At 43.0% G+C, this 23917-nt stretch overlaps 1 protein-coding gene and 1 long non-coding RNA gene across 5 annotated transcripts; one reads left to right on the forward strand and one right to left on the reverse strand.

Annotated features, from left to right (window-relative positions):
* Positions 1 to 5424: 5424 nt before the first annotated feature.
* Positions 5425 to 15784, reverse strand: LITAF (lipopolysaccharide induced TNF factor). Of its 3 annotated transcripts, none has more exons than XM_017808907.1 (4): positions 15659 to 15784; positions 7424 to 7613; positions 6867 to 7023; positions 5425 to 6544 (listed from the first exon to the last, which is right to left on the reverse strand). In XM_017808907.1, the coding sequence occupies exons 1-4, from the start codon at positions 15659 to 15661 to the stop codon at positions 6436 to 6438; spliced, it is 459 nt and encodes a 152-aa protein (XP_017664396.1). In that variant the 5' UTR covers positions 15662 to 15784; the 3' UTR covers positions 5425 to 6435. The 3 variants fall into 3 exon arrangements, with proteins under 3 accessions (XP_017664396.1, XP_017664398.1, XP_017664397.1); XM_017808909.1 differs by lacking the exon at positions 15659 to 15784 and adding an exon at positions 14143 to 14272; XM_017808908.1 differs by lacking the exon at positions 15659 to 15784 and adding an exon at positions 14143 to 14234 and having other exon boundaries at positions 7424 to 7606.
* Positions 15785 to 15861: 77 nt separating this feature from the next.
* LOC108494405 lies at positions 15862 to 22000 on the forward strand. Of its 2 annotated transcripts, XR_001873834.1 has the most exons (4): positions 15862 to 15971; positions 18896 to 19002; positions 20624 to 20822; positions 21518 to 22000. It is a non-coding gene; the product is annotated as an uncharacterized LOC108494405 (long non-coding RNA). The 2 variants fall into 2 exon arrangements; XR_001873833.1 differs by lacking the exon at positions 18896 to 19002 and having other exon boundaries at positions 20615 to 20822.
* Positions 22001 to 23917: the final 1917 nt, after the last annotated feature.

The following is a 23917-nucleotide window of genomic DNA, read 5'->3' on the forward strand; positions in this document are numbered from 1 at the left end:
AACTTCTCACATGTGCTTTGCAAACATCAATAACTAAAGACGGTGTGAGAGAGCAATCCCAGTCTAAAGAGTTAATAAAATATTCCATGATGAAAGCTGGGCTCCTCTGTCAAAATCCCTGATCTACCAAACGCCAAACTCAGAGTCAGCTCAGGTCTGAAACTGAATTAAAAAAAAAAAATCTTACAGGTTTCATGCAATGGCTCAAATTTCCCACAATCGACCCAAAACAGTAACTGAGAAATCTTTCTTCTTCCTTCATGGTGATTTTTTCAGACTATTCTAATTTTGAAAACTGCTTCAGAGATTTGGATGTGGAAATCTTGTGACTTGTTGAGTTTGCCATTTTTAATCTGCTGAGTTACTCAGTCTGGTATTCATTCTAGCTTTTCACCGAATTACAGAATGGGTTCCTTGTCAGCTTATTGAGAGACTCACAGATCTGCCTTATGTTCAAACTCAGATTCAGGCTGCGACCCTGAGGTATGTTATATCTGGAAAGGACTGCTGGAACAGAGCAGCTTGAGGATCTGGGCTTGGAGAAAGAAAATAGAGTGCAATGTCACCTGGTAACAGCATCTAATTTTCTATTTTGTTCAAATTGTCTTGCTCTGATTTTTCAGTCAGAGGTGCAAATCACACTTTTCTAAAATAATCAAATTTGTATTTGAATTTCAAGTTTTAGATTTGCAGCTTCCCATTTCTTAGGGAAGAAACTATATTAATAAAAATAAAAGAAAAATGTTTCATTGTGGGTATATGAGCACACTCCAGAATTTATAAATCTGAGCTTGCTTGAATCTTGACTTTCATAGACCCAAGAACAAAGAAATTTGCAAACGAAACTCCAGGGCTTTTTTGCTGAAAATATTTCAGCTGCTTTCAGTATAGCAGAGATTTGGGGCCCTTTGAATTGAAACTTCTAAAGTAGGAATTAAATGCCTGAATTGCAGTTGACTCTTAAATGCATTCTGGAGCCAAACCTCTAAGATAAAACATGGGTGGCATCAGTGTCCTGTGCACTGGACTGACTTCCCTCATGTGATGGTTGGTAAGTGCAGGATGCAGCCCAAGACTCAAATTTAACATTTTTTAAGCATTTTTTCTACCTCCCCCAAATGAGATTTTTCTAAAAAAAACAATCAGAACAACTCCCCCAAAAGAGGCTGACAAAGAACCTCCTGAAGAGAAATTTCCCCCATGTTGCTGTCCCAGGTAATCTTAAAGTACTGAAGAAAATACTGGCCCGTGTGCTACAGACACACTTTAATGACACACAGGAGATCCACGCTGGCTGTAAGTCTCAGAAAAGTATTCCTCCATTTTAATGGATACAGTACTCAAGTTCGGAAAACGAATTTAATAAAAATCACCATCTGGCACACGACAGGGTAAGCCTGTCCGGGGACACCTGAAAACGGTGCACCAGTATTGCCAAGAAAATCCGACCTTTAACAAACTGGGAAAGTCTGTTCTGTTAAAGCCCCCACAGATATTTTAAACGCGGTGTCATTGTAACACTGATGTTTAACCCCGACAGCCCGAAGCAGGAGGGAAGCGTCCTCGGAGACAGCTCCAAACTCGACTCCAGCGCACTCCCCTCCCTGTGCCTACGGAATAGGGTGTCCGGGAGCTTTGGCTGGTTCCGGACCCAAAATGGGCCTGGAGCGACCCCCGGAGCCCCTCAGGGCACCGAGCCCTGCCCAGCGCTCCGGGAGCGCCGCATCTCCGGGGAAAACGCCCCGACACCGCGAGGGGCCGGGAGGCACCGGCACTTCCCAACCCGCTTTCCCAGAGGAAATCAAGCCATGGAGGGGTCACCTGAAAGCCCCAGGGCTGTGGCCGCTCCCCGGAGCACCGGCCCCGAGCGCCGGCGAACCCGCGGACGAAAAGGGCCAACGAGGGCTGCGGGGAAACGGGGTGATGTGTCCGCACCTCCAACCCTGTGTCCAGGTCTGGGCCCCTCGCTCCAAGGACATGGAGCTGCTACAGAGTGTCCAGAGCAAAGCAAAGGAGCTCCTCATTGCTCTTGATGAGGAGCAGCTGGGGGGTTCAGCCCAGGTGTTTAGAAAAGAGGCTTCAGGGGCGACCTCTCTCTCTACAACTCCCTGACACGGTGGTCAGGCATTGGAAGGGAAGGGTGGAATCGCCGTCCCTGGAAGCATTCAATAAAAACATGTGGATGTGGTGCTTGGGGACACGGCTGAGCGTTGGACCTGGCAGGGTTAGGGTAATAGTTGGGCTCGAGGATCTCAGAGGTCTTTTCCAACCTTCATGACTCTGTGATTCTGTTATCCTGGAGAGAGGAAAATCTTCAGCACTACTTTGTGAACAACACAAGCATTTTACGAGGCATGAGCCTGAGGTAACTTTAGTACAACTAGTTGTCAAGACAGCCCACCGGCCAGGAGAAGGCGCTTCAGAGGCTGTGTGGAGCGAGAGGTGGAAATTGCTTGAGGGTTGTCTTTTTTTCCCCCCTAATGTTTTTGTGACCGCCCTGCAGCCACACCCAAATGCACCACGGCTTTAGGTCCCAGAGCAGTGCCTGTCACACACCCGTTAATGCAAAAGTCCTCTGGAGGTCGCTGAAGCTGCTTTTTTGGGGATTTTTTTGTTACAACGATCAAGCAGACAACCACAAAAGGACTTTAAAAACCGCCTACTCATTCTGAGTTCATTCTCGACACAGGCACAACTACTTTTAGCAATTCCAGACCACACACAGCCACCTGTTCAAACAGACATTAGATTTTCAGACTGTTAAAATCAATTACAAGTGATAACAAGAAGCACTTCCTTTGAAATCAGTAGGTTTCACATGCACCTTTTGATGTCCTGCTTTGAAAAAGTAATAAGATGCTCATTGGCAAATTTATTTCTATACTGGATTCACACCCAGCATATCATACAGGAGGGTATTCCTCTCACAAAAATAGATTAAAAGTCATCCTAAATTGTATAAAATACAATTCACCTGAACACTTCACACCTTCGTCACAGGACTTTCACTTCTTAGTTTTTACTTCCAGAATGACAATACTCACCTCTTGCTGCTCAGTTATGAAGAATGTTTAACTGGGTTTGAGTAGACAAATCACAATTCATTTCTTCAGAAAAGAACTTGTGGTTAGACTGACAGAAGTATTTTCGCAAACACTGCAATAAATAGCAACTTTTGGAAACCACACTGAACTTGCTAACAACTCCCTCTGGTAAGGCTGTCAGCTGCTTTTTACTGGTTTTAACATCTTTTATTTTGGATGACAAATCAAATTGTATTTCCTTCTGGCTTAAGCCTCATCAGAATTTTAACATTGTGTAAGATTCTCTCTATGAAAAATAGAAATCCAATAGAAATAACACTGTCAAAGTCTAACAGAAAGCAATGTCATCCTGGAAAACTAATGCAGGTGGGAGCAGGGGAAGGCTTCACTTGAATTTGTCATGGAAGGCCGGAGGATTTCAGACAGCCTATGCCCTTCCGTACTTATTTGTGAAAATAGGATGAGCCCACAAAGTCAGCATGTCACCTCTGTATGTGGCAACAGAAGAAAAACCATTTGTTCACCACTTGCTTACTACTAAAATAACCATAAAGAAAAATAACCATTAAGAAAATAAATCCCAATGCATTAGAACAAAATTGTTTGAGGTATTAACATCACCCTCCTGTATTTTCTGCACCTCATAAAAAAAAAAAGTGCTTCAGACATTAAAAAAACCCCAGGGTATTCTTACCTGATTAACAGGGATTCTTTCCATCTAAATACAGTGACATTTGATATCTATTTTCTCTCCACTGGTTACTGGTATGTGAGTGTGGAGCCATATTTATGTGTGTTTGTTTAGTTGTATTGCAGGTGAAAGTTTTACCCAGAAGTGTTTTAACTGAAAAACTATTCAATGTGCCTGAGTTGCAGGAAAACAACACATTTTCCATGTGGCTCCGTGTGTGACAGTTGCTCTGCAGGGCAGAGAATGCCATTCATCAGAGACTTGGCCCAAGTGACACTCTGAAAAATTTCTTCCTGTAATAACATTTCTTAACATTTCAGCTCTCCATATGTTTGGAAACAGTCCAAGTGTTACAATTTTCCAATTACAACCACTAGATAGGAAAGACAAAGTTTTTATTTTAAAAAGAGTCAGTTTTAAAAGAAAACCCAAACAATAATTTCAACATAATAAACACAAAGTGCTTTCACACAAGGCAAGTTATATCCTGCATTTGTTTTTCCAAGATAAGTTTAACAAAGTGGTGCATTCTGTAGATAATTCCATACGCAAGAGAACAAACACAGGCTTTGCATTTAAGGAAATTTAAGTACAGAAGGGGCAGCAGAAAGTTTTGCATAATGCTGAACTAGACTGAAGAGCTGCCAACATTGTATGTCCCACTCTCAATCCATACAAGGAACTCAAAGAGAAGCAATGGACTGTGCACATAAAAGAAAGAAAAACACTTTTGTTTTGGTCAGTGTTCTATATTCTGGTGCCACCACCTCAGATTTTCCAACCATCACTCTGGAGAGAAAAAGGGAGCTCAGAGAATAACAACTAGAAAACTTACCAAATTAATGTATGGGAGGATTACCCAGACCAGATTGACTAACAGGGGTACTAACAGAACTAAAAATCCTCCCCACCGTGCAAGCAAATACCAAGTTTGGGAACTCTGCAACCTTCATTGCTTCCTCCTGCCTTGCTCTGGTGATAAACTGACAAGCAGCACATTTTCTGTGACACCCAGTGGGGTTGTGCTGCTTTCCAGTAACACACTTTTGTCTTGCCTATGCCACCAGAACAGAAAATTCAATGCAGCATCACCCAGGCCCCTCAAGAACACGGAGAGCACTGTGGTGGAGCACCAGCAGACAAAAGCACACGCTGGTGCTGCAACATCAACGTGGAAAGCTACAAAACTACCAGCTTTTTATCTCCTTCATTCTTTAGACAGTTAGTAGCTACTGATGTAAATTCTTACGGTATGGGGAGACCACAAACCTTTTAAAATTGCACAAGGAAGCTCTTAAACCACTTGCAGACTGACTCACAAGCAGCAGCAGTTTACAGAAACTAATTAACAGGAGGCCTAGAGGTTGTATGTGATCTACAGAATTATTGGATTTCAAACCTGAAGTGTTGAAAGGCTTTTGAAAAACTAACTTATAGCAGGTATTTACAGAAGGCACATTTGGCAAGAACAGTAAATGCAGTATTTTTTATTTGTATTTATTTTAGTTTTTTGCTTTTACAGAGGTTAACACAGTGTTACCATCATAGCCTTGTTTAAACACCTGTCTGCCTTTTCTGGACAGGTATCATTCAAATGCATCAAATCTGCTGCTTATGACATGGAAATTACTTCAACCTTCAGAGCCTCATTCCCTAGTTTTTTATGATTATTGTCTTAAATAAGCATACCTGAAAACAAAATTTATCTTTTATTTCATTTTAAAAAAATCATAGTACAAGTCAGAGAAACTCCTTAACAAACATTTAGCCTTCTTAATGAAGAAATAGTAATGAACGAGCAGATCAACAGCTAGAAGCCCAGGTCCTTTATCTAATGTTTTTCAGGCAGAATTCAAGCCTTAAGAAAAGGCTGAGGTTTGTGCATGATCTGTCAGTTGACTTATATAAATGTACAAAGAATTTTTCCAATGCTATAACCAAGGCTCTCTGGGATGAAGAGAACACTTCACAGACTTGCAGTCAATGGTAAAAAAAAACTCCAGCCAAACACTGGACAAGTATCTCTTAAAAATTCCTGTGTGAACACCTTTACTGCAGATTAGAGACTTGAAACTGGTAAGAAAATTCAGATACTGGATTTAGTCACCACTGATGCACAATAACCTGAGTTGTCCATTTGGTAAAGCAACCTCCAAGAAAGAAGAAGCCTTTAGGTTTGGTTCTCTTCCAAGTTTTAAAGTGAATTCTAGTGCTCATGAAAAGATGCCAGCAAATAATTTCTTTTGTCAAAGAAGGGCACCTGTCTCTGAGGCAACTCCCTGCCAGTGTGTAAACAGTGCTGTTGCCAAAGCACTGACACCAAGCATGAGCCTAAAGAGTTCTCCATAGGCATCCTCCTCTCGGTCTGTGCTGAGACTGCAGCAAGAACAACAGGCAATGTGATTGAGATAAGATTACCTGCAGAACATCACCAACCTGTTTTGCATAAAGCAAAAAGGGAAATGTTCCACTGCTCTCAGCTGCTGCTGGACTGAGTGGCCCATACAGATTATGTAGACTTTTTACAGACCTAAGTGAAAATCCCCTCAGGCAAACTTGTATTCAAACAACCTAGTAAGAAACATTACTTTTTATTGGTTTCCAGTGACAAGATGCACAGAAACGAGCAGTCTCCATGAAGCTTCAGAGAGGGCTTGTAGAGGTGCTAACCAACTTCATCAATCAATGTTTTAACAGTGCCTAGAAACGTTTGTAAGCACCAAGAAGAGTATTGCAGTTCGGACAGGTGTGATCCACGTCCTTGAGAGCATTAATGCAGAATGGAAACAAGCAGCAGCCTCCTATACACCTGCAAAGGAAAAAAAAAAAAGAGAAAAACACTGGTTTGCCACTTGTTCCATACACAAAAAGTTAAAATATAATTCCTGTGAAATCCATCAGTAAAACTGGTGCTGTGAAGCTTTAGGAAGAACACACATGGCTCTGGAGTCTATAGTGTTCCAGACCTGCTTTAAGGTCCTACAGGACTTAAATGCACATGTAGGCTGTTTGAATCACAAAGGCTCAGGCCTCAGACAGAAAGACAAAGCAAAGCTGAGAGCTCTGTTACTCTTTAGAAATATAAAAGGTCAGGTAAGAAGTAAAAAAGGGGGAAACTGGACTTGACCTACCCCAGTAGGCAGAGGCCACCACAGGACAGCCAAGTCAGAGCTCCTGCCTCGTAGGAGAGACGTGTCACTATCATCTGGTTACAGGAGGGGCAGCACATCTGAACTGGGCGGTCATAAAACACCACTGGTTGCTGCACATACACCGTCTGAACTCTAACTGGGCAGAGAAATATGCTGTTTAATCAGTGAGCAAATAAGGAAAAAAGAACACTAAGCAATTTCCCCTGAGCCAGAACCAGCTATAACTTTGAAACATTAGGGGCTCAGAGCAATGAAATGCACAATGACAAAGAGAAACCACCGTGGCATTTGCTAATGCAAAATACATTGTCTTAAGAATAAGGGTGCACTAAAAACTGTAGAAAGCCAAATGATGTCATTGATGTTAGTGCACCCTGACGGATTCATAAAAATTGGTTCACGTTATTCCCTTCAAAAGTATTTTTTGGAAGGTGGTGAACACCTGTGAACCAGATCTTTCATCTTCTGACAGCACCTGTCCCACAGCCACCTGACACCTCCTCAGCCTGAGGTACAGAAGAGTTTTTGAGGCTTACTGGGGTTATTTGCTGGTCCAGGCTGTCCCATGTATGGGGGAGGGTTCATTCCCTTCATATCTGGCTTCACTCCAGGGCCAGGAACAGGATAAGGGTGAGGGTAGTTCATATTGATTCCTACAGTTTCCTCATAAGAAGGTGGTGCAGATGGGACAGGGTTGACACTCGGAGCAGACATGGTATCTAAAACCTAATAGAGAGAAAATTGTAACAAAAGACATTATTTATTAAGGGCAAGTAGTAAATAATTAGGTTCAATTCAGAAGCAAGAATATAACTAGATTAAAATGGACTTTTACCAGCATAAAGTCTATTGACTGGTATGTGTTTCTGACAGAATTAAAGGCTGATATTGATTTCATTGTTGTTGTTGCCTATTTCCCACTTCCTTCTCACAGGGCAGTAAATACCAGTTCTCCCTTTCTAAGTTAAAAATGCTAAAACAGGGATGAGGGGCATGTTTACTAGTACACTAATCTATCTGGCAGTCTCCTAATTCTCCAAGAACAGTATTTCTGATCCCTCTTGTTCACCTGAAAAATCAAACAGTACAATAGGCCACGTGGTAGTTGCTAGCCAACATGAGCCTGAGTGTTTGAAATGAAGCTCAAATATTTAAAAAACAGTATTTATCTCTGCTGTGACTTGAAATAAAAAATATTTACATTGAAGGAAAAAGAAACCCAAACAATTAAGTATATCCAACTCAACTCAAAGCTTTTATGACCCTCAAAGATATCTAAGCTTGCCATTTTTGCCATTTAACAAAGTTTTAATGAGTTTGTAATGCAACTCTCCTCCACCAATTCTTATTTCATTCCAGAGTATAAGAATGCTGACCATGGCTTTTTCCCAAAATGGAAAGAAACAACTGTGGTTTCAGTGCAGACTTCCTCTCCTCCTTCCCACCTACGCACTTCCTATACTCTGCCCACCATTTTCTGTGGAACATCAGTGCTGACTTCATCATCTCCCTTTTTTTCCTCCCCTTAAGGACCATCAGACAGCTCTCCAAGAGCCACATTCCATTCTGTTGTTGCACAATCACTCTGTGTTCATGCAAATCTTTTCACTCAGTACTATCTGGGAAGGGCAATCTGTATTTGGAACATATGCACACACTGGAAGAACACTGGGACAAAGCACCCCTCCAGTCCATGCCTTTCTGCAGTTCTACTGCTCTGTATACAGAACCAAGCTGGCCTAAAGGGGGGGAAAAGGTGCAGCATTCAGAAACCATTCTACTGAAGTGAAAGCAGATTAGTTACTTATGCTGGCTGCAGAGACCAACAAGCAACAGATCCTGCTTTCTTCTGATTCTCCTCCCCACCAGGAGAGTGGTGAGCAGTTTTTTGGTATTGAGCTGCTGGATGGGGTTAAACCACAACATAAAGCAAGGACCAGAAAATAAAGCAAGTCTGTATCTGGCTACCCAAGTGATGAACCAGGTGGCAATATCACCAACAAAGCATGCTTTTTGTAAGGGCATAACAACTGGTTATTTTCTTAGATTTCTTAGCAGCTTTCATTATCTCAGGACTTTTATTGAATAGTGTGTTTGGGGGATGAAAAGAAACAAGACGTATGTAAATTTGGTTATTCATGTTTGTGTACAAGAGAGCAGATCTCAAGCAGGGCCATCCTGGCTTCTGCCCAGGATGAAGACAGTGCTGACAACTCCTGCTGGGGGCACAGCAGAGGAGCTGGCAGGAGAAACGGGGCCAGAGGAAGGCTGTCAAACAGCACAGCATGCGAGGGACTTCAGCTGAGCAAGGGAGCAGACACCACTGAGAACAAAACCAGAAGATCCATGTGGCTGCCAGGAGCACGAGAGACAAGCCACTGTCTCTCTGCCACTGCCATCCAAACCTAAGAGCTCACAGCTTGTCTCAGAAACTCCTGCCAGGCTCTGTACTCCTGCTGCCCTATTCCCAGCCCAACCACCTTCTCCTGGATATGGCATCCTTCACATACTCCCACTGCCCAAGCTTATTCCAAGAAGCTATAGCCCTCAATTTGAAGGACTTTACCTTAGCAGGCCTCAAGGTGGTAGAGAGCACAGCACAGCCTGCACTTGGCAGGGAGAGAAATAAGGGGGAAAAAAGTTCAGGCAGTAAGAAAATTTACTTGGATTGTTGCACTTTTGTTACACACAGCACAAAGTTGCTGCCCACAGATGACTCTGGTACCTAATCTTTAGCTCTGAGAAGACACCCCTTAGGAATACCAGCAGAATCTGTAGGCAAAACACACAAGGGCACAGAAGAGATTGGCTGGAAGGAAACAGAAACTACAACCAGGGAGTTTTTACCAGAAGCAAACAAAGGGAGTAGTAAACAAGCCAGATAATAATGCAGAATTTCCTCATCAGGACCTTATCTGGCTCTAAATAATTCCATAACAAGAACAAAAGTAGGAAACACACTTTGGAATGAAAAGATGTAACAGTGAAAGTAAAGGTGCATACAAAGTCCAAGGACCTTGAAGAACGTCACCTAAGTAGGTCCTAAGCAGGTGGCTGCTCCAAACAACACCTGTCCAACCTAAATTACTCTGTAACAATCCAGGAAACAGAAGTTAGTTTATTCTTCTAGAAAAAGGTTACAAAGGTCCAGTTCTGATTGTATCCAAGCACTAAAGACTAAATACTAAGTTATGACAAAACTGATGCAAAAGATACCAATCATGATGGAAATCAAACAAGTTCATTTGCTTTAATGAATTCTTCACTGAGGACAATCCTCCAGAAAACTGCCACTTGCTGAACTGCCTCCACTGCTGCCAGCTTGGTTCAGGTCACAGAAGCACTAATTCATCTCAAGTACAGACTGGCAGCAACAACAGGAACTGTATGACTATTCAATACTCCCACTGCCCCAAATACTGGTGTACACCTAGTGCAATGCAGACTCTGGATCGGTATCTTGATACCAAAAGGAAGCTGGGTTTTATCAGTGCTCGTGACTATTTTCCCCCTTTCTTCACAAGACATCTATTTGAGAACATATGAATTTCTGACCATTATAAGACAAGCTTGATTTTCTTGCATTTTTGTGAGATGCTCTAGAAACTCCCATCTATCATGGCTCCAAACTTTGTAGTAAGTTTTAGCCTTAACTCATCCCCTCTGCTGGTCTGACAGTGTCCATGCTGCCTCCTCACCACTCACGTCTGTACCTGTCCATGTGGACACTGCTGCCCTCCAGGATCAGCTGTCTTTTCCTTCCACATTCCACCTGGGAATAATCAACTCTGACCACACCAGGCAAGCACAAGCAGAGCTCAGCTATGCAGCCAGTCTCCCTCAGTGCCTCATCAGCCCTGTGAGCCAATTCCTCTGCTGAGTCAGCAGCCAGTCCTTATCCCTCTTATCGTATGTGCCACCTGTCCACATATCAAAAAGAAAAAAAAAAGTAATCTAAAATTCTTGGTGGTTCCTCTTTTGGTAGCTATTTATTCAGCCTTTCCTCACTCACCATCCAAAAATCTCCCCCTTAAACCCTCAACTACAAGGATAAGGCTCTGTGGACACACATCTCCAGACTGCAAACCTCAAAAACAAAGCAATTGTTATTTCTAAGCAACAAAACCAAATCCACTTGCAATCCATGTCTGCTCTTCTCTAACCAAGCCCATTCCTGTACACATTTCCATGGTCATTCTTCAAAGTTCTCAAAACAGGCTCCAGGGAGCACCTCTTAATTTTACACTTTAGCTGACTATGCTTCTCAAGTCAAAAAGCCCTTTCAGCCTACAGAGAACTTTGCAGGGACAAAAGACAATGTGCAAAGAAAAAGAATTTCAGTCTTAAGCATCCAATTAGGGCTGGAGTCACTCCATCCGGGGTTCCCAACAATGACACACGCCTTTCTGCTTTCTGCAAAGTCTCTGGAATATCGGCAATTGCCTTCCTTATGCAGCACAGGTTTCATCAGGATTTCAGTGACGTAAACACTTCTGCAGAGACCTTGTCACAAGTTTGTTCACCCTTCCAGGTTACACAGGGCTAATCTGCTGCACTGGAGGCGTGGTGATACATCAGCAAACACCAATGTTTATACATTTCAGTAGTCCAACAGTCTTCCCAGTAGACTAAGTGGAAACGTGAAAAGGTTTGTTAGAAAGGGAACTGTGTACTCAGTCAAGTGTGGGATTTACAGTAGCTCAGACAAACTAAGTAACCAGAAGCTTGTGCAGAAGGACAGACGTGGCTACATGCACAGTGTGTAGGCAGGGACAGTAATTTGGTAACCCTGGGGACAGGGACTGCTCCTTCCCACCATTCTCACACTCACACTGCAGCTTTGGCAGACTGACAAGGGAACAAGGCAGCAGCCAAAGATGTCTAAACTGAGTAAGTTCTAGTGACAGTTTTTGTATTATCAAGTATCCCACAGCTATACTTTTAAAAACCACTGACCTTCTGTTTTCTTTAGAAAAGTTTTCCCCTTGTGACTAAACTACAGAGCTGAATCAGGATCTATCGCCCCCAGTCACAGTGGCTGGTTTTGGCTGGGGGTGCACTAGGAACTGGGAAGGGATGCTGCTGAGACAGCTGACCCCAGCTGGGATATTCCAGACCATACAGCATCACACTCAGCAATAAATCTAGGAAGAGGGTGGCTGGGAGGGAAATGCTGCTCAAGACGGGCGTCAGTTTGCTGGTGGTAATTGTTCTCTTTTGCATCACTTGCTGGGTTTTATTTCTCTCTGTAATTTTCCTTTTCATTACAACTATTATTATTATTATTATTGTTGCTGTTGTTGTTGTTATTTTATTTGAATTATGGAACAGTTCTTATCTCAACCCATGAGGTTTCTCACTTTTACCCTCGCAGTTCTCTTCAGCCGGTCCTGCTGAGGGAGCAGTGAGTGAGCAGCTGCTGGTGCTCAGTTGCCAGGAGGGGTTAAACCACAACACAGCTACTTCTGCTCAAAGACCATCCTCAGCTCTGCGTCACTGAAGGGTGAGTTCTAAGAAATCAACGCCCCTTCACAGATTTCAAAATGATCATGATCATAACTTCCAACGTGAACACTTCTAGCCTCGATAGTTAACTTTCAATACTAATTTTTAAATTATGTTGTATGTTCACTTCTTACTACTGCTTGCTTTTGAACAACTGTTTCTATTTAAAAATGATCACTGTGCTTTTCCTGCACTTTCCTTTTTTTTTTTTCCCCCCCCTTTACTGAAGACAGATGCAAACAGGTCTCAGGTCTTCACAGCACTTTGTGGCAACCACCTCTCCTATACCTGCCTTTTTTTAAAGTTAAAGTTTCAAAACTGTAATACATATAACATTTACAAAGTACTACAGTGAATAGTATAATACTAAAAGCACATGAGTCCCTGTAAGTTATCTATCAAAACGAAAACTCCTAATAAAGATCAAGAGGACATCAGGACTACAAAAAATCTCTTCAAAAATACTGAGTATTGTGGAAGTAACCACAACTTCAGCTTTTCAACTTCATTTTTCTAATGTTCCTTCTGCTTTAAATGTGAACTGAGAGACTGAACTATCACTTCACACAGTCAGTGCAAGCATGTGTCTCAGTCGGGGTCACTACTTGGATATTACGCAGGGGACAAGGGAAAAAGAAGGTAATAACTCACCTCTCTGCTTGGTATGCAAAAAACAAACCAATCAACCAACCAACCAACAACCCACCCAGTAAAGAACTGCTTACAAATACAGCTTTCCTAACCCAGTTTAGCCAAACAAATCTGTTGTTGCCCTTCCCATAATCTCTTGCTAAGAATTAACACAATTTAATCCTTAAATTAAACAATTTCTATACAGTTCTCTTCACTAGAAATGCCAAGCTGCCCTCCAACACCACGTGTAATTAGAGGGGCTCCCTGCACAGCAGAGTTTAAGACAGCTACCGATCAGTACCTGGAATGAAACACCGGTTGAAGTGAATTTTTGTTAAAAATCCAGCAGGATATACAGGTTTATTGCAGTACTGGGGACTTTTCCAGTTCCCAGCAGCAAGCCCTAACCCAGCACTCATTTGGGCCACCACCCTGGTTATCTGAACTCTGGACAACTTCCTAGTTGGCCAACTTGCTGAGAAATATTATCTTAAAGTCGTTTAAACTTCTCAGGCGTCTTTGAGAGAATAAAATTCAGTAATAATTACAAAAAAAAAAAGACTTTGACATACTATTATTTTAGTAAGACAAACAATGGCACTGAGGTCACACGGAATTTTATACCGGTAAAGTAGAAATAGCACCACACGCTGAGTTCTCCCCGAAATAAACCAAGTAATCAAGAGCCTCGGAATAACCCTGCGAGCGGCTTCACCCCGGCTGCTGGTGGGGCCGGACACCCCCTCCCCGGGGTAGGGCAGGGCCCGTCCCAAACGAGCCGTTCCCGAGCGCATTCCCGGAGCCAAGGGGCTGTTCCGGCTGCCGCCCAAAACTCTCGGGAAAACGAAACTCCTGCCTGGCCGGCCCCGAGCCCGCTCCTCCCGGGCAGGAGCCACCGCCCGCGGGCTCCCTGCGCTGTCCGGACCGTCCCGGGGCCGCCCGCCCGGGTCTCCCCTGCGCCCAAGCCCCAACCAGCCCGCGGTGCCCCGGGGGCTCCCCCGGCCCGGCCGGAGCGCCGGGAGCGGCTCGGGAAGGGCAGCGCTCGGGGCCGGGAGCAAAGCCCCCCGCTCTGCTCTGCCCTGCCCTGCCCGCGCCCGGCTCCGGGCACAGCCCTTACCGCTCCGGGCCGTGCCCGCCGACCCTCCTCGCTCTGCTCGCCGCTCCGCTCCGCTCCGCTCGCCGGGTGCACCCCCGTCAGCAGGGCTTGTCCCGTCCAGTCCCCACCCGCGGTTCCTCCTCCCCTTCCCGCGGCTGTCGGAGGAGCCGCCTCGCCCGAGCGCTCCCGCGGACCCACCGGCAGCGGGAGAGGCGCGTCTGGGCGCGGGCGGCGGGGAACGGGAAAACTGGGTGGAAGGACAGTCACTCCTGACGCACTTGGCAGTCGCCGGGACCGGGAACTCCGCGGCTCTTGCCAAGAGTTCGCTCACAGATTGACAAACCAGTGGTCTTCAACTTTCCAGGCTCCGTGTTCTGTAACTCTTGAGGAAAAAAACCCTCCCCTAATTCTACGATGTCCCGTAGGTTACCAAATCAGTTATTTCAGACAACGTGCAAGAGCACATAAAATGATCAACAAAACCTTCAACAGGTTCAGTGATTTTAGTTAGTGCCTTTACAAGCAATTAAGTTGGATTCAGTCTTTGGAAAACATGGAGTATGTCACTCCTTTCTCTATCCAGCTCCAAGAAAACACAAAAAGTGAATTACTGGCCAAATCCCTGAAAGGGATTCATCAGGGATCGCTTCATATGCTGTAGTTTGGGTGAATCTACCTCAGACTGAAGGGAATCAATGACCCCTGTGGGCTCAGCAGGGATTGTGCATTAGGCCTTTTGGCTGAAAGCATCTAAAATCAGTTAAAGTCCTATTTTTGTATTTAAAACCTTTCTTGGACCTCTCCCTAAGTAACATACACAAAGCTTCAACTCAAACCCATCCTGGAGCAAGGAGTCAGGTTTTATAGGACAAAAGGGACTCTTATCCCAGTGACAGTGAGCCCAACATCAAGCTCTGCGGTCACATTAATTACTGAATCCCCTGCAGGTACTGGTGCTTGGGGATGTCATCGATGTTGGAGTATTGAGGGCATGAATACTCCCATTCCCTGACTCAGGGGGAACAGGGAGAAGGTATAAACTGTGATTCAGCAGCATTCAGTGGGATTAGAACTAGACATAGAGGTGAATAAATTTATATCATTTTCAAGAAATCACATTATATATTATTTTTCTCAGGAGCAGAACATGAGTAATTTTGGTTTTGGTGCCCTGGATTATCTAAAAATGGAATAATTGTTCTCTCAGTAACTAAATTCCCTTCTCAAGGTGGCTATGAGCATCTTAGAAGCCAGAGGAGAGGGAGACCATGACTGAACACATCTCCCAGGGCAAAATAAGGCATGACCTTCAACTGGAAGCCTTCTTGCTCCAGTTGCCATGCTCTCTCCTGTGTTTTTTCTTGCATCTAATGAGAGGCTGGCTCATGCTCCTCCTTGGGGATCCCAGCAACATTTCTCCTTTTTGCCTGACCACTGTTTACATCCAGTGTCCCAGTACAGCAGGCGGTCAGCACCTATGTACCAGTACAGGAGTGTATTTCCTCTCACTAACCGCCCTCCTTCCCACCCAGCTCACCATTCTCCACTTCCTGCCTTTCCAGACATTTTGCTGGATGGCACCGGGCAAAAGAAGAATCACTTTTAGTCAGTCAGTGGTTGGCCAGGTCACCACAGGATCTGGGAGCTTGCTGCAAACAGCACAGACATCACAGTTAACAGAACGTTATGTAATGGTCAGTGGAACTGTGACAGTTTAGTAACAAGTCAAGTCAGCCCAATCCACTTTAGGGGCTCTGTGGCCGCCCAAAGTAACAAATTGTAAGACTTTTCTGATGAATATTCATATCCTGGCTAATAAGTACGTGTGCTATCTTGAGCCAACCATGCAGGTAAGGCAGAGTTTTCCTCCGTGTATTGACAGCTGTAATAAAGTAATGCCTGCTTCTTAATACCACATCGGTGTTAAGGAGTTTTATTCCCAATTTTCAGTGGCAAGTTTGTGGAAAAATGGCAGGTTTGCTATGGAGAAATCCATGGGGCTGAGTCGAGCCGCTTGCTTATCTTACACCTCCCTTGAGTGAGGCTTAACAACTGCATGGTGTCTGGGGTGAAGGGTGGGGCTGTTTCTTCAGTAAAACAGCACTGTTTGTGAATCTGTGATTGTGAATATTCTTATTAAACACAACCAGACTTACAGTGCCAAACTGATAATAATCAGAAATTAAGTCCAGCTGCTTCTAGACCCTCTGATCTCCAATGCGAAGGAGGTTATTTTCTGCCAGATTTCAGACTCTGATGGAATAGAGCTGCAGCCTGCCAGCCTGGCTAGGGTAGGCAGGGTGCTCCCCCAGCAAAGCAGCACAGCTCCCCCAAAGCTGCTGCCCATGTAGGAACCCACGGCAGTTCTCTTCCTGCAGCAGAGCAGGTGACTGGGTGGGGACGCGACCGGCGCCAGCTCAAGGCGTGAATGAGGAAGCCTGGCTAGAAATTGCTACATCTTTTTTACCTGTCCCCCTGCCCCCATGAGCTGTGTACCTGAAGATTATAAACATTACTTATTTTTAAAAAATTATAAGAAAAAAAAAGGCCACGTGGCAATTTCATAAGCTTGAAGTGTGAGTGCAGTACGAGGTAACCACGAGCAGCTCTGCTGCATCACCAGTCCCGTGGCAGGATGTGCTGGGCAGCCCCACCTGTTCCATCCACTGTTACACCTCTCTGAGCTCTCCTGAGTCATCACCGGGGCTGCCAACAGCACCATGGAAAGGGAAAAGTACACAGAGTACAGTGTATGTTTGGTCATCACGCTAATTACACATATTGTATTACAGAACACCAGCAGATGTCAGTTTAGCCCCAAAAATGAACGCTGGATTTATTCGCTTTTGTTCCTAAAGCAGCAACTTTCCACCAAAGAAGCTAAATGAAGTTCAGAAGTTGATGTACATTTGACAGCCTGTTAGTCATATTTTACATACTGCAATATGGCCTTAGTGTGTAAAATAAGTAAACCTTAATGTCACCTTATTTTTCTTCCAGACCCACTCTATAGTAGCTTCAGCACTTTGGTTGTACTGTCAGACAGTACAGTTTTGTTCTCTAGGCTACTTTTAAGTGAGTGCACATAAAAGCACCTACAGTAATTAAAAATAAGCACAGCCATAATAAACTTCCTCTCATGTACTATTACTGCAAAACTCCTGATCACAAAATGCTTCAGAGCTAATAACCCAATCATTAACAGCTTGCAGAGGCAGGCCTAGGTAACACTGCTGTATTGTTTCTGCTTGGGTGAGCACTAGCTCTGTTCAATATAAACAAATATACTGACATGCAGTTGTCAAACTGTCTGATGTCAAGAGGTGCCAGATTCATGGGAAAGTATGGTGCAGTTTGATTGTGTGAACAAGAGCAGAGCCTGGGGTCAAAACTACCAGGAAGTGGGTTACCTTGAACCCTGGTTCCCAAACACTTGGCTTAAAAAAAAAAACAACAAATTGTGATAGAGGCTTTGCAATGTTCATTTGGGAGCTAATATCTTCAACTGAAATTATCCCCAAATAAATTCTGTGTGTGACAGAGGGCACGGGGGGGGAAAAAAGAGAGAGAAGTTAGAGAGACTACAAATACACCCTCCCTTTCAGAAACTGCTTTGTGAAGATAAATGCCCCATGATTGACAGCATCAAGGCTTACACTATTGCTCCACACCAATATGGAAGTCGTAGGGAAAAAAACCCCAACAAAAAACCCCCTCACAATAGAGAAATGATGACTTCAATTCAGCTCTCAGACACGTTATCTTGCATAAAATCCTCTTCTTTCTCAGTTCCCATTTTCTTCCAGTGTCTTCGCCCTACTGGCCACTCAGACACTTGTGCTCTCTGGTGGGGCTGAGGTTTCCTGGCTGCTGCTGTTCTCTCTGTTGAGCTGCAGCTGCCCATTTACTTACCTGAACTCCTTCCCCTAGAGGCTGTCCATGTGCCAGACAGACACACAAGGTGTCCTTCCCTGCCTCCACAGAGCAGGGTCACAGACTGTCCCCTTCCCAGGCAGGCCAGCTCTTAGTTTAAGGTATCACAACAGCTCCTCCTGATACTAAACATCTCCCACCCCAAGCGTGCACCCTCCTCACTGTACAAACCCTTCTTAGCATGATCACTGAGGAAAAACAGACCTCTTTTTTCATCTGCAGGTTGGTTGTATGTGGGGTAATATGCTTGTGGAAGACAGGAATATTAATGGATTTACCATGTGAAACAGAAGTAGCATATCTAGTCTAAAACTGCAAATGATCCCCCAGGGTTGCAGTTGGTTGACAGAATTGCTAAATTAATCCAAACCTAAATATTAGTGCTTTACTGTCCTTCTAGTATTACTTCCTTCTTAATTACCAGCTCCCATAGTGTTATTTGATCATCATAACAGCTAGTAACAGCTGCCAGACTGCAAAGCACTGTTTCACACTACAGCAAAATATTTAAGCATGTAAATCATATCATCTCCCCTAGAGAGCGAGACAGCAGCGTGGTGTCAAAAGAGGTAATGATAGATTTCTTTTTCCCCAAACATTTGGCACTTCATGTAAAGAATTACAAGGAGAATAACCATTCAGTGCCAGTAATGGTTCTCCTAGCATGAACAACCAAAAAGAAATGATAGAGAAGCTTCATATTTAAAAACAGCAGATCTGTCCTGATTAAGTCATCCATTATTTGATGGATTATCTATTAATGACATGAGAAAACAGAAAGGAAAAATTATGATTCTCTAACCATTTACCCTTCGAATTCATCTTCCTACTCCCTTGACAGGGTACAGGAAGGATGTTATTTTAAAAATAAAGCTGCCGGATTATTTTTCCTGTAGACAGAACTGAAGCATGATTTCCACTGCTCTGATGCCATTGCTGAATGAAGAGGTGCAAAAATCCCATCTTGTTGCCCTTTCTGCAGAATAGTGCCAGATCTGCTGCTTGGCCAAGCTGTGGTATAGTCTTGGCTGTAAATCAGCCTTGCCAGCTCTTCTTGTATCTGACCACTGAAATCACTGATCTAAATCTGACATTCAAACTTCCTGCTGTTTTGCTTAAGGCAGCACAAGATGTGTTTTAATTAACTGCTTTGATCCAATTCTGTGGATCTAAAATGAGTAAGCAATAATGCAGTAGTTTCTTGTGCGTAATTCTGATACAATTTTCACACAGCTGTCATCTGGGCACCAGAATTATTGCAATCTAGTTGGGATATAGGCAAGAAATAAGAAATATGTATAGAGATTAAGACTATATTACTAAAAAATCATAGTTATCTGATGAGGTTTTCCTTAGGGCCTCAAATATCCACTTCTCTGAAAGCCTGTTTCTAGCATCACTCACACACATTATATGCAAAGCTGGATGACAATAAGCATTTATTGTCTTGTGCTCCTCTCACTTTATGCAACAAACATTTGAACTTAGCAGTAGTAATGCTTGCAGTAGTTATGGTAATTGTAAAGTTATTGATACTGAATTCTGTATTGCTTTATAATCTGTAGTTTTTTTTAACTTAGATCATGATTTAAGAATAGCTTTGCCATGGTGTTTAGCATTTCACTTCCCCACCTCTGGCAGGAGTGCCTTCATTGAAGACATTCCAGTGAATCTCTCCAGTCCACATACAAATTAAACACCAACAGTTTTGGCTCAGAAGGGGCCAGTTCCTGTTCCAGAAACTCAGACATTACATACCATATCTTGTCACTTGATACTGGTTGTCTGTAGGAAGCAGTCAGCCAGGAAGCTTATCATCTGGGGACCAGATCAGCACTTGTGTCATTGCTACAGATCTAAAACAGCAACAGCAATGTGAGGATTAATACCCGTTTACCAAAAGGATGACTAATCATGGTGAAATGCAATACCGTCAGCCATTGCTACACGTTAAGAAAGCACTTCTCCAAATCTGCTTGCAGCCTTGAGTGGCTTGTTAAACTGGATGCCAAGTGTTTAGGGCCCTCTTTAGTTGAAATGAAACTGTTGTCTTTTCAGACTAATCCTTTGCGATAAGCAAAGCAAGCAACAAACTATTGAATATGCTTACAAAGATCAGTAATAAAGATAACAGAACTAGAGACCCTCAGGTGGGATTGTGAGAGCTGGCTCATCTGCTGTATGCACAGATTCTGTAAGTCTTGATTGTATGCACAGCTCCTCCTGAATTTGCCCTGCAGCAAAATCACGTGTTGTGTGACACAACCACAACAGAGTCTACAGTAACTAAAAATAAACTGCTTCTCTGCAAATTCATGGCTCAGTTTAGTCCGGCTTGTAAATAGCTTTTCAGCATTGGTCAGCAAACACCGTTCCTTATGATTATCACACTGTGCACAACCTCACTAATTGTCATTAGAGTTGGCTATTTTAGTATCTTCACAGATTGCAACATGTGGGTCTGGCCTCAGATGTTTGTTTAGTAAGTCATGAGTTCTCTTACCAGCTTTTGTTACCGACATTTGTGTATCTGACCCAGCTGCTTTGCCATTTCCTTGAGAGCTTTCAGGTCGTCAGAGTTGCCTGACAAATCTGTTGCTGTTTCCATCCCTGTGGTACTAAATGTGTTGTACCTGGATGGTGGGAAAGCTGGATAATCAGTCACATTTCCAGTATCTCCACATGAGCAATTAGGAACATCTACCCCAAAGCTGTAGGCCAGACAGAGCTACAGGCACAGTGAACCTTAATGTTTCTTTAATCAGCATGTAAGTGACAATATTTTATTTGTTTATTAATTTTTATTAATTAAATGAAATTTAAATTAACCTCTTTTTTTAACAGAAAATCGAGTTCAAATTAGGTTTTAAGTCAGATCAGCTTATTTGAAACTTTTTCATGTTAGAGTTGTATTTTCAAGCAAAAACTTCACCCTTTGTTTTACTTTTTACGTCCTTATTCTTGGAAACATTTACCGTAAGATTGCTTTATTTTAAACTTTAGAAGAACAGGCATTGGGTTATCTCTAAAGGACTTTTACAAAAGGGAAATTATCTCATTCAGCAAGCATAATATTTTGACAAACATTTGGGATTTTAGAGCCTCCCTTGTAAAATGAATCCTTATTGCATTTGTAAAGGACTTTTCAGTCACTAAAGAGTGTCTAAAGAGTTGTCACTTGCATTCTACCAAGAAAGAATCAAACTAGCATAGGTCAGTAAAGAGTATAGATGTCTTAAAAATATTTGTACCAGTTGCTGATGTCTGTAATAAGAAGAATATTTTTGCTTTCATTCTCGAAGCAGGAGAATTTCTAAAATTATTTTCCTCTCATTGTTGGCATGTAGCAGTTATGCTGCAGTGACAGATGTTTCTTAGGATTGATTTGTTCCCAGAAGAACATTGATTTAAACTTAATTAAGAAGAAAAGTGCAAAGAATTTTACATTTTTTTTGTTTTACAGCTGATAACAAGTGATTCATAACCAAGCAAACTCAAGTAACTTCAACTGAAAAACAAGTAGCCAAGAAGAAACATTGTTTGCATTGAGGTGCAAATAACTAAGACAGAAAAATATCGTGGTCTTTAAATATTTGTCTCAAGGACTCAGACATAACGTGACTTGTCCACAAGATGGCATGCACTGTACCCAGAAGGGGCTGGCAGCAAAGTACCATCTGTGGGACAAAAAAACCCTTCCTTGGAATTGTCCTTAACTTCCTTATCCTTCTAGGCAAGCACAGAAGAAAACCTGTCTGTAATTACTTTCTTGATCTAAAAATCTGCTTGTCTCAGAGATGAGCAAAGACTTCAGTTCACATGGAAAACAGATAATGTCTGTCATCCAGGGGAATTAGTTTTTCTCTTTGAGATTTCAGGTGGCTACAGCCAAGTTAAGTCATACACAAGAGGCACAGGCACTGCAGGGAGAAAGATTATAACCTTACCAGACATCTGGTTTTTACCAGTCTCTAGATTACTGCCTGGAAGAAGCAGACAGTGGGAAGGGAAAGAGCTGAGAATTCTGAAAGGACTGACCAAACAAAGAAAAACTCAGAATGAAGATGGCAGTGCTTCGTAGGAAGGTGAAATTTCTAAGGGTCTATAGGAATTTATCCCTACATACCTGATAACCAAAAAAGCATCCAATTCTTAGACCCTTTACAAGTCTGTTCAGATTAAAAATAAAGTCTCACGATGCTCATTTTTCCCTCCCCCTTGAGATTGACATTTTTGTCACTGCAAACTGGAATTAGCCTAAACCAAGACCATTGGACAGGTTTTCCTGCCCATCTGCTTCCCAGCAAAAGCTGCCCTAATTAAGTATCATTGGTGGCTCTTCAGAAAAATGAAATGTATTTGCTTTCTGTCCTATAGACAAACTTCCAAGGGATTGAGGAATTCCTGCTACAACGGGCAACCCTAATAGAAATGTCAGAGGCCAGCCAGGGGTTAAAGGTGTCTCTCATGAGATACTCGCAGCAATGTGACGTGAAGTGGCTAAACCCCACAGAATTATAAGTGTGGCAAATACAGCAGGTGGGATATACACAGCACTGCTCCCACAAGACGAGGGCCCTTTCTAGTGCTGACATCACAGTTCTGTTCACTCTTGACCCTTTCACAGAGGAGAGCAAAGAATGGCCCGTGTGCTGCAGGGCGAGGGTTGCTCCGTGTCAGTGCTGCTTCCTCCGCCTGCTGCAGCTGAAGCTTTGAGAAGAAATGAGCTGGGTGATGAGGCTGCTGAGAGTGAAAGGAAGAGTTTTTCAAGTGGCATCTCTCACCTGAGCACAGTGAGCTCCAATGGACTAGTGAACAGGCAGTGCTCTGAGCTGTGAACCGGCTCGTAGCGGGTGTGAAGGGGAAATGACGCTTAGAAGAAAATCATTTTAAGGTTAACAGCTCTACAGAACTTGAGAAAGTGCTCAGCAGTGCTATAGAGAAATATATACACTAAAGGCACTCTTTTTGACATTTAAACTAAAGAGACTATGGAAAATTTGGGCTAAATTTCATTTTACACAAGGTTAGGGCTCTTTGTGAGAGCGAAGCAATAACATTGCTTACAACCATCACTCCCCCAACTTCTACTTTGCACCCCTGGGCTTTATTCCAGCAGTAAGTTCTCTTAGACATACATCAGGTCTTCTTACAGGCTTGGAGAAAATAGCTGAAACCCCCCAAGTACTTGAAAATAAGAAAGCTATATGAGGGGACAGCTGGTAGAATTAAACATTGGCAGTCAGAATATCCAAGTTTAGATTCCTATTCCTTTACTGAATTGCTCTGTAACAGAGCAAGTAATTCCACTGACTAAGATTAATTGCCCTTACTCAGAGCCCACAAAGGTGACCTCTAGCAAACTACCTGGGAAAGCCAAGTCCACAGCTGCAAGAGGAGGTGAATCAATGAGAAGAGAATATGGAATTTCTTCTGTTGCAGATGATTACTATGGGATTGTGTTCTGAGCAGATGGAATGGACAGTTCATTATTTATTAGTGTTTCATTAAAAAAAAAAAAACAGAAGGGAAAAAGACCAATTTAAAAATCACCCAGGTGTAGAGGTAGAAGTTATATAAATTGTTCATTAAAAATAATAAAACCCCAAAAACTCACCCTACCTCCAACCCTCCCAAACACCTTATATCACACACAGACACATATAAAAAATATAATCTGCATTAATTATTCCAGCACTAAAGTGGGAGCTACACATCCATGCAATGTCTCCTCTCCATTTCAAGCACAGATTTCCATAGTGTGCAATGGAAATGCCCATCAGAAAAATCTTTTACTCAGGCACACAAAATTCCTTTTGGTATTCCATCTTATTTGAAGTTATACTGCTCCATGAAGTTACTG

This window comes from Lepidothrix coronata, unplaced genomic scaffold (genome assembly GCF_001604755.1).
Source record: "Lepidothrix coronata isolate B3197 unplaced genomic scaffold, Lepidothrix_coronata-1.0 Scaffold24, whole genome shotgun sequence".
In the NCBI taxonomy this organism is placed as follows: domain Eukaryota; kingdom Metazoa; phylum Chordata; class Aves; order Passeriformes; family Pipridae; genus Lepidothrix; species Lepidothrix coronata.

Bases quoted from the DNA above. Each gene is read 5' to 3' on its own strand.
- LITAF (XM_017808907.1), bottom strand. The intron at 7,024-7,423 runs GTAAGCCTCAAA...TTCTCTGCCCAG, and splicing joins TGGACCAGCAAATAACCCCA to TTAGAGTTCAGACGGTGTAT. The intron at 6,545-6,866 runs GTAGGTCAAGTC...TTTCCTTTGCAG, and splicing joins GGTGGCCTCTGCCTACTGGG to GTGTATAGGAGGCTGCTGCT.